This window comes from Anser brachyrhynchus, assembly GCF_964034855.1.
Source record: "Anser brachyrhynchus genome assembly, chromosome: 6".
NCBI classification, from domain to species: Eukaryota; Metazoa; Chordata; class Aves; order Anseriformes; family Anatidae; genus Anser; species Anser brachyrhynchus.
The window spans coordinates 8,458,086-8,474,421 of record NC_137700.1 but is presented as its reverse complement, the minus strand read 5'-3'; the positions used below and the strand labels follow the sequence as shown (position 1 = coordinate 8,474,421).

The window sequence follows — 16,336 nt, the reverse complement described above, 5'->3', positions numbered from 1 at the left end:
CATAGAAGATAGGGAAAGGTCTGACAATCCTGTCAGCCAGTCCTCTTGGGTACATGTCACATCTGGTCCCATGAACCTGGATTTGTTTTACTTATGAACTCTTTAACTTGATCTTTCTTTACCATGGATGCTGCCTCTCTCCACTCCTTAAATTCTGCCACACCTGAGAGCACCACACGGTGCCTACTTGATTCAGCACCAGGGCGGCACTCTCCCTTTATCCTTACTTTGGCTGTCCACATGCTTTTAAGAGCTCTCTTGTTGCTCTCCACATACCTCAGGTGCAACTCCAACCAAGCTCTGCCTTAACCCCACTCCTGCATGTGTAAGCAATGGCAATCCCACTTCCAATTTCGGCAGACTTCATTTTAGCTGAGTCAGGATCTCTCCCTGCAGCCCAGCAGGCTTTGTCACACCTGTTATTTTCATGAACATTAGGAGGAGTCATCTACAGTTTGAGGAAACTGACCTTGAAGATCAATATCCTGTTCTCCTTTGACTTTCACTGCAGCCTCTCACAGGATACCACTTATCAATCCTCTAAACAAGGCAAAACAGTGGGCTTTAGCCTATTACTCGCCATCCTTGCTTCCCTCAGGATCTAAAACCCTACTATCTCATGGCCACTACAGCTTAGGCTGTCATGACAGTTACTTGTCTGATCAACACCTCTTTATTTGTGAGTAGCAGATCCAGCAAAGCATTTATCTTTGCTGGTCCTTCCAAGATCTATGACAAAATAGTAACTCAAACACACTGCAGAAATCTGGTGGATTGCTTGTATCCTGTTGTTAAGATTTTTTCAACAAGTCCCTTAGAACAAGGGCCTTCCCCAACAGATGTCAACCAGTTGCTAAGAAGGTTCACCCTCTTCCCTATGTGATTAGGCTTACAAACACCCACCACAATGTTCTTGCTTGCTGCCCTCTTGAGTGATTTTGGGGTATAAGGCCTCCCTCAACCGGCATATCACCCAGGCCATAACAGAGGTCCATGCTTTCAAGTCATTCCTTTGTGTAGAGCCCAACCTCCCGTCAGTGGCTTCCCTGCCTGTGCTTCCTGAAGAGACTATATCCGTTTATTGCACCAGTCCAGTCTTCTCAGCTGTTCCAACTCATCTCTGTAAATCCTCTAACCGATATATATATATATATATATATATATACACACACACAACTATTTAAATAACAGATGACAAACAGGTATTTTAACTGATCACTTACTTGGTCCAGAGCGATTACCTTATCAACAGGAACATCTGGAGTTCAAATGCACGTTGCAACTCTATACCAACTGTACAGATTAACTGTATCACAAACTAGAACAAAAATACATGCAATTAAGTGTTTGGATCAAACCCTATTATTCACCTCATTATGTTCCATACTTAAGTAATCACCAATGAAGGCTGGATGCAAGTCTATCTGCCAGGGAAGGCGGATGAAAAATGTCACCACTGACAGGAACTACTAGACAGTAGTAAAGGGACAGGAACAGCATACTGATGTCTTGAAAATGAGAGTCAAATAGGAGCAGGCCGCTTTGAAGTTAAGAACTGATCTTAATCTACTTATGTTTCCCTCATTTTAAACTGTTTTTAAATGGACTTCTGCTGTGAGGGCTACACTTCACTGAGTATTTTAACACACTAATAACCAAAGCATCCAGGCACATAGACACTACATGAGTAAAATGAGAAATTAATGCAATATTAGCATTCTGGACTTGAATCTGATTTATAAAGATAATAGTTCTTCTCAAACATTGTTCAACTTAAACCTGTCAATCGCAGGTTCATAATTAAGAATGCACATCACAATATAGAAGTTTACATATACTTCCACCAGCAGCATAGAAAGTATTCTAACACCCCTGAAGTAGCGCTCACACAAAAGAAAGAATCAAGTTACTTATGAAAGTTTTCCAGATACAGACATTAAAAATGCCAACGCAGTGCTGAAAACCCTGAGCAGGAAAAATATCTGCAATAAAAACAAAAAAGGTCCAACTGCTGCCAGAAGTTGTGAACGGCTTAAGATCTACTTCTCAGATGGAGGACCTTAGTCATAAAATGGAGTCTTTCTGAAAGAGTCTTAAAAGCAATAGCATTTGCTTAAAAGATTGCCCTTTATGTAATCAGCACCGCTCAACCCCTATTTATGTATACATTGTTAATATTTCTGTCAGAACAAGATGTATTTGTGAAAAATCCATCCAGGGGAAAAGAAGCAACCAGTGAACTGTTTGCCTTTGCATGTTCTGAGTTCTTCTCAGTCTCTTTGAAGGCCAACCCCCACAAATGAATTACCAGACTCAGATGGAAACAACCACTTTTCCATTTAACTTTGTTTTGTTTGAAACATAACCAAGTAAACTAAGTCCCTTAATATGGAAAGGAAGAACATGTAATTTTTCATGCAATGTTCAGTATCAAACCAGAGATCTGAAGGAACAGCGTAACTGCATTTATAACATACTAGTGTCTCAAATGAAGATCTCCCTCAAACCAGCATTTCAAGTTATCATTAGAGACTTCATTTTGTCTCATAAAATACCAGATATTTCATTTTGAAATTATATTAAGTTGAAGACAGGTTCAAAAAGGTAGTTGGAAAAATCACAACAGCTGAGTATTCAGAAAAGACAGCTCAATGCAATTAGGTCAGCTCAGCATTCCTAGTTCAGAGGTGTGATCATGAGTAAAAGGCAGAAATAGGTAAGGTGAAAGTGTGAGCTTATTAAGACTTAAGATCTCTAAAACTGTAATTCATGTTATATTTTTTCCATAACTATTCTGTGTGCCTCTGGTCTGTTCTTATCTATGTAAACGGGAGGAAGGTCAAGGACAGAGGATCTTAAATAGGTGTTAGTACCCTCTTTGAAAGCACTTTTGAGGCAGCTTCAAAAGACCCCAAGACCAAGATCCACACAAACACTTTAAAAAAAAAAAAAGAAAAAAGACTAGCTGTAACTTGAGATGCTCAGATCTGTGAACAACCTGCTACATTCTCTTTTCTTCTTTGTCTGGTTGAAGAAAAGCTTTCTTCGTGATGAACAGAGGAAGCCAAAAGATTCTCTCATTATTGTTGTAAGAAATAATGCCAGCTCTCATTCCTTTCCACATCCTCAAGTAAACTCAACACAGGGGGCCGAAAACCTTTAGTTCTTTTACAGAAAGCTTCACAGAAGAGGTTAGGGCTAAACAAATTCCCTTCATGAAGTGAAGGAAAGGTAAAGATGACTGCATTACAGTCAGACCAACAAAAGGCACCCTTTGAGCAAACTAATTGGCTAACACTTATTTTATCTGTGCCAGTTGCCAGTAAATCCATTGAATGAACACTCTGTGTACCAAGAGGACTACTTACAAGTGGAGTGAAAGCATGAGCAAAAGAGAAAAGAAATTGAAGTACCCTTAAAAGGAAGACTTGCATGCACAGAGGGCATCAGTCCTGACCACCAATCTGATGAAGAAATTTGTCACTAGGTTAAGTAGTTTAGAAGATAATTAATAAGGCTGGACTGATCTCAATTTTATATGCAGTATTTTATTAAATCACCAATTTATTAAATAGTTTTAAGATGTAAATTTACATGAGTAAGACTGAACAAGTGGTTTATACAACTAACTGTTGAACAAATTTAACAGCTGCCATTATCTTCTGATGTTAACATAGAGAGCATATGAAAAGTATTTAAAAAATTAAATTTGCCCATTAGAAAATTCTGTTTGCCTTCTCTATATACTAACAGAACAAGATTTCAATTGACAAGACAGACAGATGAACCCTAGCAAGCTATGTCTAACGTAACAAGAACCTTTTCATGGCAACGAGGCCAACCAAATGTATGGCAACCATACCATTAATTTTTAGCTCTCTAGAAGAGAGCAAATGTCTGCACCTAACCTGGTATTTAACATAACTCTCAGACTTACAGCTCAAGAAAATTGCTGTCAAACTTGGAAAGTGACAGAAGTCCTGGACCAAAACTGTACCAGGGATGTTTTTTAAACAGTTTTAGAGTAGATGACCAAGTTCCACAGCCCGAAATCTTTTCCTATCATTCTTTTATTCTTAACTACAAAAAACAGACTCATAATACTAGAGCAATGGGAAAGGTGAAATGGAGAGTCACTACTGAAAAGACACACCTGGACAAAGAGAAAAGAACAAATCAGTACAAATACTATATTTTCTCAGCTAAGTGTTCACAACACAGACATTTCATAAAACAAAAACATGAAAAGTACATTTTTGTCTTACATGGGCTGCAAATCTTTGTTGTTGTTTGTTTGCTATACTAACGAATTCTGTAGAGCAAGACATTAACCAATTAAGATTTAGAACAACGAAAAAACAGATTACAAAGGCTGCTAAGGAATCTTATGGTCATACCTAGTTAGCAAGAAGATGCAGAAATCACATGATAAAAAACCACACATTATCTATGAAGTACAAAAATCTATTACAGTACGCTTCAAAAAGCTAAGTCCAAGACGTGGCAATCTGCTAAATATCTACTGTTACTCAAAACAGCAGTAAGCAAGCAAAAAAGTCATTTCTTTACAAGAAGGCAGAACTGTCTGATAAAAGCGATGGCACTAGCAAAGAAAGACATCTTTTAAGAAAGCCACAAGGTTATCTCATTGAGGCAAGATGTCTTGCTGTGATGCTAGAAGTGCCTCAACAACAGAGCGACAGGCGACACATCATGAACAAATACCTGCTTTTTCCACTGACCTGCTGTAATAGAACTACACTGTGCAGTCAAAAGCAGAAATTCTTGATCATTAAGGATGCACTATTTAATTAAATCTGTTTTCAGCCACCAGTCTCAGGCAGATGGCTTCTCCTGTTTACTCATCCCCTAAAAGGACAGCTTTGTCCAACAAACATTTGTTTTCATTGCTACTGTTTGGCCTTGCCTTTTAGCTGTTTTCAATGCTATCTGAAATAAAGATGCTCTTCAGTAAGAATAGTCTTAGCTTTTATATGTGAAGTGACATGCCTGATTTCTTTTGCAGTTCTGATAAATGCAGTGTCTTGAAGCTATATAAAAGTGATGCCAAGAAATCCCAAGATTAAGTCAACAAAGCCTGATTCAAAATCCATCTTTATTCCCCCCTCATCTAAATCTCAGCTTGACAGAATGTTCCTTATTAGTTATTTAGGAGAGACCAAACTCATGCCTTCAGGTCAGCAACATAATCAATTGTCAAGAAAAGAACATAAAATAAGCAGCAGCATTCAGGCTCCCTCACAAATTCACAGCTCCCAGAGACTTTCAGCTCCCTCTTGAAGAAAACAGGCAGATAATTCAACCTTTCATTTGGACACAACACATCTGTAAAGAAACCAACAAAAATGACCAAGAGATTGACACAGTGCTCTGTATTGGGGTACACAAGCAAATCAGTTAGTAGTTTAAAAAGAAAAGAAAAGAAAAGAAGAAAAAGAAAAAAAAAGAATAATGGCCACCACAGGTAATAACAGACACAGGCCTGTATTATACAGTTCCTTAAATTAGTGGTGTTGAGTTCTTAAGAGTAATTTGAGTATACATTTTTGCAGTGAAGTTAATTTTTAAAAAAAATCATATCCTGTTCCTCTCCACCTTCAGCCTCTCATTCTTACCGTATATTGTTGGCCACACCCTCAACAGCACCAAAACTTTTCTTTCAGGATTGTAATGTGAGAAAAGGAACATGAAGATGCTCCTGATTAAAATATATGGTCCCACTACATCTCCCGTACATTCTGTTCACAGAGCATAGCAAAGGAGAACTGTACACAATTTTTTTTAAAGGTATATTTATTCATAGATTGTATTCCTGCTATATTTCAGTATTTGTTATGGCAAACCACAAAACATCTTAACATCAGACTTTGGAAAAGACTACTGAAGGGTGTCTATGGAAGGAGTTCATTGTTCATTGTTCATTGTTCCCTAGCCTCAAAAAATCCTGTTTTTCTTCAAATGTCTTTTACAAATATTACTTTCTGGCTAGTGCAGTATTTCCCACAACAAGGTCAAGAGATGTAGACCATCAACTCTATATAAATCATACCAAAAAAGTATATCCAACCACTTACAGCCCACAGCAGCTTTGACCGAGCTCTAAGCAGCACAGGTATTAGAAGTGGTTCTCAGCAGGTACCAGCACTCATATGTCATACACATGAACATACCTCATCTCACCTCTGGTAATAGATACGCTTCATTACAGAAGCCATCTTTACTATTCCACCACCATCCACCACCCCCCGTTTTATTTCCAGAAGTTAATTTATGAATAATTATAGACAACATAAGGTTAGTCACTTCAGGTCCTGTGCCTCACTTCCAACTGAACACTGAGTTTTAAATCAGATAGCACCCTCAACCTGCTCCTATAAGCTAAGTCTACACAGCTAATTAAAACAAACACCACCGGCTAGGGCTATATAGATACAGCAAAGATATGTGAACTCACAATGCAGAATAAAACTATGTCTTTTTATTACTTGTGCTTTGCTTTGCCCTTTTAGTGTTCCTGTTAATAGTCTGGTATTGCTTACTGTGTTCAAGTATTCTTAGAAACAACATTTCCATACTGTGTTAACTTTGCTCATTTGCCTCATTCTATCTTCCTACTGAAAAATGAAAGCAATTCAGGAAACAAAATGTCACCCTTCCAAAGGCTCCTCCTCTACTGATGTTAACACATACAGAAAATCTGACTTTTTATAGGCTAGACCAGCTCTTTACCAAGCTCGCTAGAAGAACAAAATTGCACTGAAGACCAGAAGGAAAGAGCATACCCTTCACAATCTCCTTAAACTCATGTGCTTGAAAACTATCCTACGTTTCATGCAATGCAGTTTTTTAGGTAATTTCAAAATTGTCTCAAAACTTCTGGCAATAAGCACCTCGAAGAAGTAAACCCACTGTCTCCTTCCTCATCAATACAGGTTTGCGTTAAGTGTCCATTTTTCTGGGATACCTTTTGTGCTTAAAGTATTTTTCTGGACTGGATCCACAATGCTCACCACTTCTACATGACTAAGCCCTAAGCAATGAAGGCCTTTCAAGCTTCCAGAGATGCAAATCTTCTGAAAACAAGTGCATAAACTGAAAAGAATTTAAGAGTGCACTTTAGGAAAGTATCTTCGTTCCCCAGGGTCTATCCACTAGCTCATCATCATCACTTACTTCTCAGTGGAAGTATATACAGGTTCAGTAAGCAACCTGGGTTTAAACAAACATATTCAAGGACATCTGTCCTTGCTCCCTTTAGCCCAGAATATTTCACTGATTCAGCATTTACACACAGAAGCCCTCAAACCATTGCAGGAATTCACAGTGGAGAAGACAGGAGAACTGAGATCAAAGAAACAGACTGTAGTTCCAAATCTGCAGTCAAATTCTTCAAAGCTGTAAATGACAAATGGATACACCACCCTAACAAGTCTCATACCCAGGCCTCTGCTTAGCTACCTCCTATTGAGAAGCACAAAAGCCTAATGAATGTTGACACAACCGTAAATGCTTTGAGCAAAAAAAGTGGACATCTCTCTCAGTTACCAGTTTATAAACAAGAGTAGTGGTACTGACTTCCTTTATCAATTGCTCTGGTGTTCACTCATGAAAAGCATTTAAGAGCAAAGACACAATGAGCTTCTTTTCATTAACAGATTATTTTCTCTTGTATAGCCAAATTTTTCTCCCTCACCTCCCTTGGAAACGTGCCTTCCCTAGCAATATACATTACTGTTGCACAAGTGCTGCTACTGCTGATACTTCGCTGCTTCTGCAAGTGAGGACTTGAGATTTACTTGGCTATTTGTATGGAACAAAACCAAAAATACTAGACCAAGAAACAGATACCAGATTTAGGGAAACAAGCAAACAAGGACGTTAACGGAGCCGTTCTTCTTGTACCAGAACAGAACCCCAAGTAATATAAGTTCTGCAGGGTTTTTCTGTTTTTCCTCTCTTCCATTGCAAGGCTTGAATTGGTCTTTCTCTGTCATGGACCCCTTACCTCCCAGAAGGGAACCAGGCTTTAGTTCAAGCTAATGAAAAAATAACTTTATTTAGAGGCATTAAAGCTGCATGCAATAAATGGTACAAAATGTCAAAGAGTCAGCACTGACCTTCCCAAATATACATAAAAAATGAAACAACACACACAAACAAAGAACATGCATGTAACCCAAGCAGAATCACAACAATATTAAAGCAAGTTTATTCTCTCAGACAAGAATAATCATTTCATGAGGATAAAACGAATGAAAAGAAGGAATTCTGATAGGGAAGAAGAACCTGCTACAAATCAACTGGACCAGAAACACCCTCAAGACAAGTAACAAAAGGCTATCAAGGACTTTGCTCCTGGACATTGAACCCAACTGTTCCTGTGATGCAAATGAACTGTCAACATGCTAGCCAGCACATTTAGACAAGTTTATCCTAATATTATTAGGTTCCTTTTTTTCTTCCAACTGCTGTTGTATTAAGTGCACTGGGACCTCCAGCATGGAAATTGCAATCCAGTAAGCAAAAATATGGGACTGACAAGAGCTGAGTTTAGTGAGGAAGCGTACATCCAAAGATTGCTTTAAACTTAGGTAAAACATTCATTAAACAAATATGAAATATCACAGTATTCTACTCCAGCAATATTGAATTTTATCTGTTACATACAAAAAATAAAGAAATACAAAGATTTTTTGGCACTGCAACCTAACGTATAGAAACAAAAAGTATACAAAGGATTCTAGACTCTTGAGATCTCAAGTCAATTAAGAAAAACCTCTGGCATTGAGAAGTTGCTCAAGTATAAAAAAAATGGGACTGCATGGAAAGGGGCAGCAACTAGACAGTAGTTATCAGTACTTGCACTGCCAAAACCACAACGGTAACGTAGGCTGAACTGATGCAAGACACATAAAGACTTGCCCAAATGCAAGTATACATAATTCTCATGATAGAAGCAATAGCTGTGTATCACTGCATGCAGACTCATATACAGATATAAAGTGAAACAAATCCAGATTGGGATCTTATGCATTAAAAGCCTGCTCTTTTATTTTACTGCTCTCAGTTTTTTTCAGGATCAAGTTAAACTACAAGCTACCTGCCTGAAACTTAATTTACAGCAACTACAAAAGATTCATCCATTAATTATTCTCCCTCAGGTACAGTGCTGCAGTCATAATTCAGTCAGCCTCAAAGAATACAAAAAATAACAAAACTAAAAAAAAAAAAGTTTGGCAACAAATATCTGCCCTGTAAAAAAAAGCAGAAAGGCATTAAATAAAACAAGCAAATTAAGACCCCTTCCCTTTCCAGGAAATACTTTCACATATGTAGATACACTTTCAATAAAAATTACTTCCTTATTTGAAATAATCAGACTGTTATAAAAGAACACAATACAGTATACTCAGTGTAGACAAAATACAACTATTTTGGCAGGCAAACTATTGTCTTCAAATTAGACATGCTTCTAGAAAAATGAAGTAAGTCAAACTAATTTTATCTTATAGTAAAGGGAATTAAACAAGATCACGTAATATCAAGTATGCAATGTTATAAATCAACAGTTTTAAGTAGTAAGTATTTAGAATTAAACTTGTGCTTTGTTTTTTTGTTTGTTTTAAACCCATTTCTAACAACCCAACAAATTTCTATCACAGTCAAAACAAGTAACTTCCATACAAATAAAAAAAAAATCTTACCAGGAGCTTTAAAAAATGTAACAGATACACATGCATATATTGTATTTTTAAAAACAAAATTTCTATTTAAACAACCAATTTAGATATAGAAAAAACTACGCATTAAATTTTTGCTGAAGACAATCAGGCCAGACAACTCAGACATTTCACAGTATACTTTCATCTCACTAAAGTTCAAGTACTCTTCCTAGAAATCTTTTTTTCCCCATGACATTATAGATTCATGAAGCGATAGACAGAGCTTACAAAAATCTTTATGTTTGTGTCTATGGAGTAAGAAACAGCATTATCAGTTTCTATTTGAATACAAGTAAGCTTAAATACAGTTATCAAAAAAAAAGTTGAAAATTCAAGGGACAGACAAATATTTATTTTCTTTTTGCAAAATAAAATAATTGATTTTTCCCTTCCAAGTTAACAGGAAGACCACGCTGACTCATCTGCAAAGATGAAATTAGTTCAAGAAAAAAGAATGCAACACAATCAGAACAAATTCATTTCACTTACCAAAAAAAACAGATAGTTTTGTACCACAAACTACATTTTCACCATACTGCTGACAAAGCAGAAGTTGCATAGCGGCTTAAGGCAGTGTTCTTTACAGCCTTTCCAACTGTCATGTCTACATGTATATACAAAGTAATGTGAGCAGTCGACTGCTTGCACAAAGTTGTTGAGACCTTTGTGGTTTGTAGCTATCACTTTCTGAAAAATTACTTGCTCAACAGTAACAGTTTTATTATTTTAGACTAAAAATTGTTTTAGGTACTGTTATTAAAATAAGTCAACAGGCTTCAGTGACTGCCTCAGAAAACTCAAAACGGAGAAGTTAGATGTGTTACCTGCATAATAAATGAAGACTTAACATTTAGAGCATAAAATTTATCTCCTGATAAGTTTATGAAAACATGACAATCTAGATAAAGTTACTGGCAAATTTTTATTTAACTATTTGAAACTTGATCTGTGTAAGTTTCAAATAATAACTGGGTTTGGCTATATTCTCAGGCCTGTTAGAGCAGTTATTCTCAGAACACCAGAACTGAGCAGGAATGGTGAAGCACAAAAAAAGACAGCAGTTAGACATCAGTTACAACAGAAGAGGTGAAAGTAAAAAGTAAAAATAGGGAAAAAAGTAATTGATTTTGGGTGTGATTTTTTTTTGTGGAGATAAATTTGGGGTTTACTAATCTGGATGAGGCTATGGCTACTCTGTTCAATGACATTCAGCCTCAATCCTGCAAAAGGATATAAATACAACTGAAGAAAACAAGACTTGCTTCCTCTCTGCACCTAGGAAAAGACAGCCACTAGCAGCTCTGATTCCCAGACATTTAAGGGAACCTCTTGTCCAGAAAAAAAGAGGAAAGGCACTGTGAAAAAGCATTGAAGGACTGGACTGCATATTCGCTCAGCCACAGGAGAAGATAAAACTGGTCTCTGGACTACGTCCAACACGTATTCAGCTGTAGCCTACAGCTGTGATCTGATCATGTTTGCTAAGACGGAAGGCATAAAGACAGCACCAGACAAGGTTCAACCTAATTATACCATTACATAACATTGCAAGACATCACAGAAATCCTAACAGTTCAAACACTCTGATGTACTTCCAGATTTTTACAGGCAGGTAAGAGTAACAGAACACACTACTAATTTCTCCAGATTAAGTAGCACATGGCATAATAACAGAGCATGGAGATCCACAGAGACACAGCACGTTTGAATCCAAACTTTCTGTGGAATCCACAGGTTTCAGAGCTGTGCCACCAGTTTCGTAGGCCTAACTCCAGTGCTATGTCAGTACTCAACCAGAAAGATGTTTGTTAAGAGTGATTTGGACTTTTTTTTTTTCCTTTTTGTACTGGAGTACAAAACAAAGAAAAGGCCTAGAAGTACTTACCACTTGTGCCCAGTAAGAGTTCCCTATTTCCTTTTGCATGAGGAGATGCTAATCCTCAGGTAAGGACCAATTTCTGCCTCAGTAACAAGCTTAAATTCACTCCGCAGTTCTAGTATGTGGTATTTCTCACTGCCTTTCCTAAAATGCTGCAGAATGCACACAATGGAACAGCTGTTGTGTTCCACTCCAGTGATGGCTGCATTTAAATGGTGGATTAAGTGGTCCAAGACCAACCTTACCTAACTCACAGGGGTATAGTGAAAACTGTTAAAAAGCCACAAAACAAACAGAAATACTAAGTATGTTTATTAACCATAGCATAGTCATGCTGGGTAGCACACTTGAAGACCCAGAACTTGAAAACTCTACAGTTACAAATTATTGTCTTTGTCCTGCTGTTATACTGCAATATATTTTTATTTGCATTTTATTTTCTTGCACACACCTTCTGGGCAGGAATCCTATTATCCTAACTATCTCTATTGTCACGTAATTCTACAGCACTTTAGAAGTCACAAGTAATACTGAAAACTACATTTACCATTTCTCTAATCACAGACAATGTACACAAACTCCTTAATATCCTCCCTTTAAATTACAGGAGGAAGTTGGATTCAGTAATACTGAGGACATTTAGCCGAGACATTTCTTTAGATAATTTTGTTTGAAGTTTCACTACAGCTTTAAGGTTTGGGGGCTAACAAATCTATGTTTAAACAATTGCCCCTCAAGCTTTCAAGCAGGTCAAATCAACAGCTCAGCAAAATAAATCAGCAAGAACAACCATGAACACCTACACTTTTCCGTAACAATTTCCACTAAGTAAGTGATGCATTTTAAGACAAAAAACGAAATACATTCTATGTGGCAATTCTTCAGCAAAAACAGTTCTTTAGCTAAAAGAAGATGTAAGTTAGAAATATTAGAATGTAGAGAAAGCCTTGGACTAGTATCTTCTTAAGCTTTAATCACAAATAATTGCCTCTTCTTATACTAATGAGCAAGGCAAAATGGAAAGAAATTTAGACAATTCATTCAGGGTAATAGCTTTGTGAGCTAATATTACACTGCTGAGAGATCCATTCTCAATTTCCTGGAGTACAATAACAGATCAGCAGTAAGTTATTCACTTCAGGGAGCTTTTCTATCCTATGTAAATATAAACAGAAATCCCATCATCTATTGATAAAAAACAAAGCAAGTTAAATAAAGTTTTACATGTTACCATTTTATACAATAACCATCAGCTCCTTGGATCACAAATGTAAACAAAACACTTCACTTACTGAAATCAATAAGAAACCTTCCAAATCCTTGCCTTTGGTATTGGGGCATGATCATTATGCAGGAAACATTGTACTTCTGCTGGCAAAGCTTTTCCTGAGGGAAGGAGAAACAGATCAAGTATGTCAAAGCAGTGTTGAAGTGGGCAATTGCCTGCACCTGCCACTACTATCCTTTTAAAATATCCCAATAAGGTGAACAGATGCCTGGGGTCAGTACCAAAGTCGAATAATTCAATGTTAATATTTAATTATAAGAAGGAAATATCAATCAAACATACCCTTCAAAATATTTATTTTTACTAGTTAACTACTCAGCACCTTTAAAATTAAATACATTGTCTAAACAGCATAATGAAGGTTAAGTGTAATAGAGGAGGAGGACAGGGAAAAGGGAAATATTTTCATGCTTTACTGACCTTTCTCTCAAAGATATATAAAAGAGGAAAATAACATCCATACACATGGTGAAGTTGCTTTTTCTGCAATTGCTACACTGACTGCTTGCTGGTTTCCACCTTTGTCTTCTTTAAATGAATATTGGTGGAAACAACCGATATCAACAAAACTAAGTCACACTAACTTTTTCAAAGCTTCTCACCTGAATCCAAATCAAGGCAGAATGCTCAAAATTCAGAGCTCTTTCAGACAAAGTGAATTCATATGACATAGGCAGTGGATGCAAATATTATACTGACTGTTTAAAACAACAGAAGGAAGAATCTTAACTAGGAAGCTGTTCTAACAATACAGCTTTTAGGCTTTAGTTCTTTTAGAGTTTAGTGATAAAAAGGAAGATCCATAAAGTGTTGTTACCTTTAAAAGATTACAGAGGAAAAAAAAAAAACAGCACTAGGTAATTTTGAGGAAGACCAAATAAATCAACTAAAGATATTCAGGTCAGTATAACCAACAGGAAGTCAGGGCCAGCACACAGGTAGTTTAAAATACCACCTATTATTTCAGCTTCTACACATAAGATGAGACCAGATCAGTGATGACACTGACAGGACCACAAGCCTGGTTTCCAAACCTTTCTTCAGACATGAGAGTAGATAACCATGTCGTATTTCAGTAGGTTTCTTATTTTCTATGGTATAATGAATCCTGAAGTATTATTTTTTCTGCATGGGTTTCCAAACTCTGCTCAGGATCCCAAACTCTCAAGACCACAGCTAGTATGAAGTACACATCCTGCCAACATATTTATACTCAGGCAAGCAAAGCCAGAGCACATCTGCCAGCAAGAACACACATACAAACACACGCTTGAAAAAAAAAGGTGGGGGGATGGGAGGACACAACACAAACAAATTAAGTATTTAAGTGAAATTTGGATATGACTCCAACATTTTTTCTTAAATTATGGTAGTGAAAGCATTTGTTATCATCAAAACGGACAAACAGACTGGCCGAAGCAATAGAGGTGGAGTGGGGAAACAAAATGCATCCTTGCTGAATAGTCATTCAGAAGAAATATCAGGAGAGATTAATCTGGACACCTGTAGTATCTAAACCTACTAGAAAAATACTTGCCAATAAATGGGTTGACATGTTTGTATTCCACAAGAACTTCTAGCTAACATAAGACAGAGTAAATTGTGCCTATTAGTCTGTTTTTCAAATCTCAACAAGACCCTCATTTCAGAACACAGAAACCCCAAGAGACCGTTGCGCAGCATGCAGGTACTCTGATATAATTTTTAGACTTCTTAAAGTTAGCATCTTCATACAAATCATTTTTTAAATAAAGTAAATTACATACTGATGGAGAAGGTGATACTAGAGACCACCAAGTATTGAATTTCTAAGTATGTACCGATTGATCAAAATTCTTACAAATAGACAGCTGAATGCTTTTCTAGTTGCAGGCATATCTGATTATCTTTCACCATTATTTTTGCTAGCATTTGTCAAGACAGTCCACAGAAATATTTTTGGTCTACAGCAGCAACTACTGTTTTAAAATTCCAAGTAATGCCACAAGCAACAGACATCTACTCTAAAAAAGACATCCACCATAAAAGTTAGGCTTGTGTTCTTATGCTCTGTGCACTTAGTAGCTTCATTAGATTAGACTCTATGCAAGAAAGAAACAAAGATGAAAACAGCCAACTGTTTATATCTAGACAACTTGAATTGCTTACCAGTGAAGCTATGAAAATGCATGGAAATGAACATCATTTCAAATACTTAGCACTTTTAAAAGTTAGACTTAGTATATTATTGCAAAACTGATGGGGAAGAAAAAGATTGAATTTTTCAACTGTACAATACAAGCCACAACACATTCAACAACAACAACAAAAAGTAACAATGCATATGGCTGATTGCACATACAATTTCTCAACTTGCATTGTTTTTTTCTCAAAGACAGTAGTAGTAGATTTGGGACAAATATATACATTCCACTTGAGATCCATAGAGAGAATTTCAAGTTTCTGAATCAAATTCATCTTTGCTGTTGACACAAAAGATAGTAGGAAAGTATAAATATTTAAAATATATACATATTTTCTTTTACCTTTGAGAAATATCCAACTAAATGGCATCCTTTCTCATCATTTTTCGTAAGGACATAGAAGAGGAATGGTTCAACATCATAATACAAGGTTTTGTGGTCCAGAAAGAGCTTAGCTAACAAACAAAGATTCTGACAATAAATTTTGCTCACATTTCCATCAACCTAGAAAGCAAGACAGATGCAGTTACTTCCAAAGCCACCAGTAGGTTAGAACAAAACAGCTTCTTGAATCAACCATATCCTAGAAGGAAACATGAAAAAGGTAGCATTACAAAAAAGAAGTTCAAGAGAAGATGCCCCTGCTTCTTGTTAGATAAGAATTCTTGAACTAGTACTAATTACCTTGCATATGTAAGTATCCTCTGAGGATCTGGTTTTATTAAACAAAGTAACTTTACTTTTTAATTGTTCAAGTAAGACTTACCTCTTTCACTTACTTCTTGAAACAAAATGAACATGAGTGGCAGACAACAAAAATGCGCTACTGAAAATTACATTAAACTGAATTGCAAGAAGGCTGTGGTGTCCGACACACACACCAAAAATAATTAAATAAATAAAATCAAAGACAACGAAGCTCATTACATTGAATCTATAAGAGAAGTAAATTTTCAGGCTAAGTGCTACAATTAGTCTAGGTATAAGTGTAAAGAGTCAAGCTGTGATGCAGACAGCTACAGAAAAGCCAGACATACATGCAGATTTCCTCCATCAATTAGTTACTCCCTAAAAGAGAGGATTCAAAGGCAATAGTCTTTTTGAAATAATCTTAATGGAAAGGTTTGCTTGTACTGATGTTCTTTGATAAAGTCATTATTTATATTTCATTAACAGAGACAGCCAAATGGTATGCACACAGTGCTGAAAAAGAAACCATGTTCTACTTCGTTTCTGGTTAGAA

General features: G+C 36.6%; 1 protein-coding gene across 18 annotated transcripts in view; it reads right to left on the bottom strand.

Annotated features, from left to right (window-relative positions):
* Positions 1–16,336, bottom strand: part of KAT6B (lysine acetyltransferase 6B) — a 128,803-nt gene that overhangs the window by 17,933 nt on the left and 94,534 nt on the right. For all 18 annotated transcript variants that reach the window (XM_080597156.1, XM_080597171.1, XM_080597168.1 and 15 more), the window contains 2 exons: positions 15,436–15,597; positions 12,915–13,008 (listed from right to left, as the gene is read on the bottom strand). In XM_080597156.1, the coding sequence (XP_080453282.1) occupies positions 12,915–13,008; positions 15,436–15,597 (256 nt within the window). The remainder of the gene's footprint in view (positions 1–12,914; positions 13,009–15,435; positions 15,598–16,336) is intronic.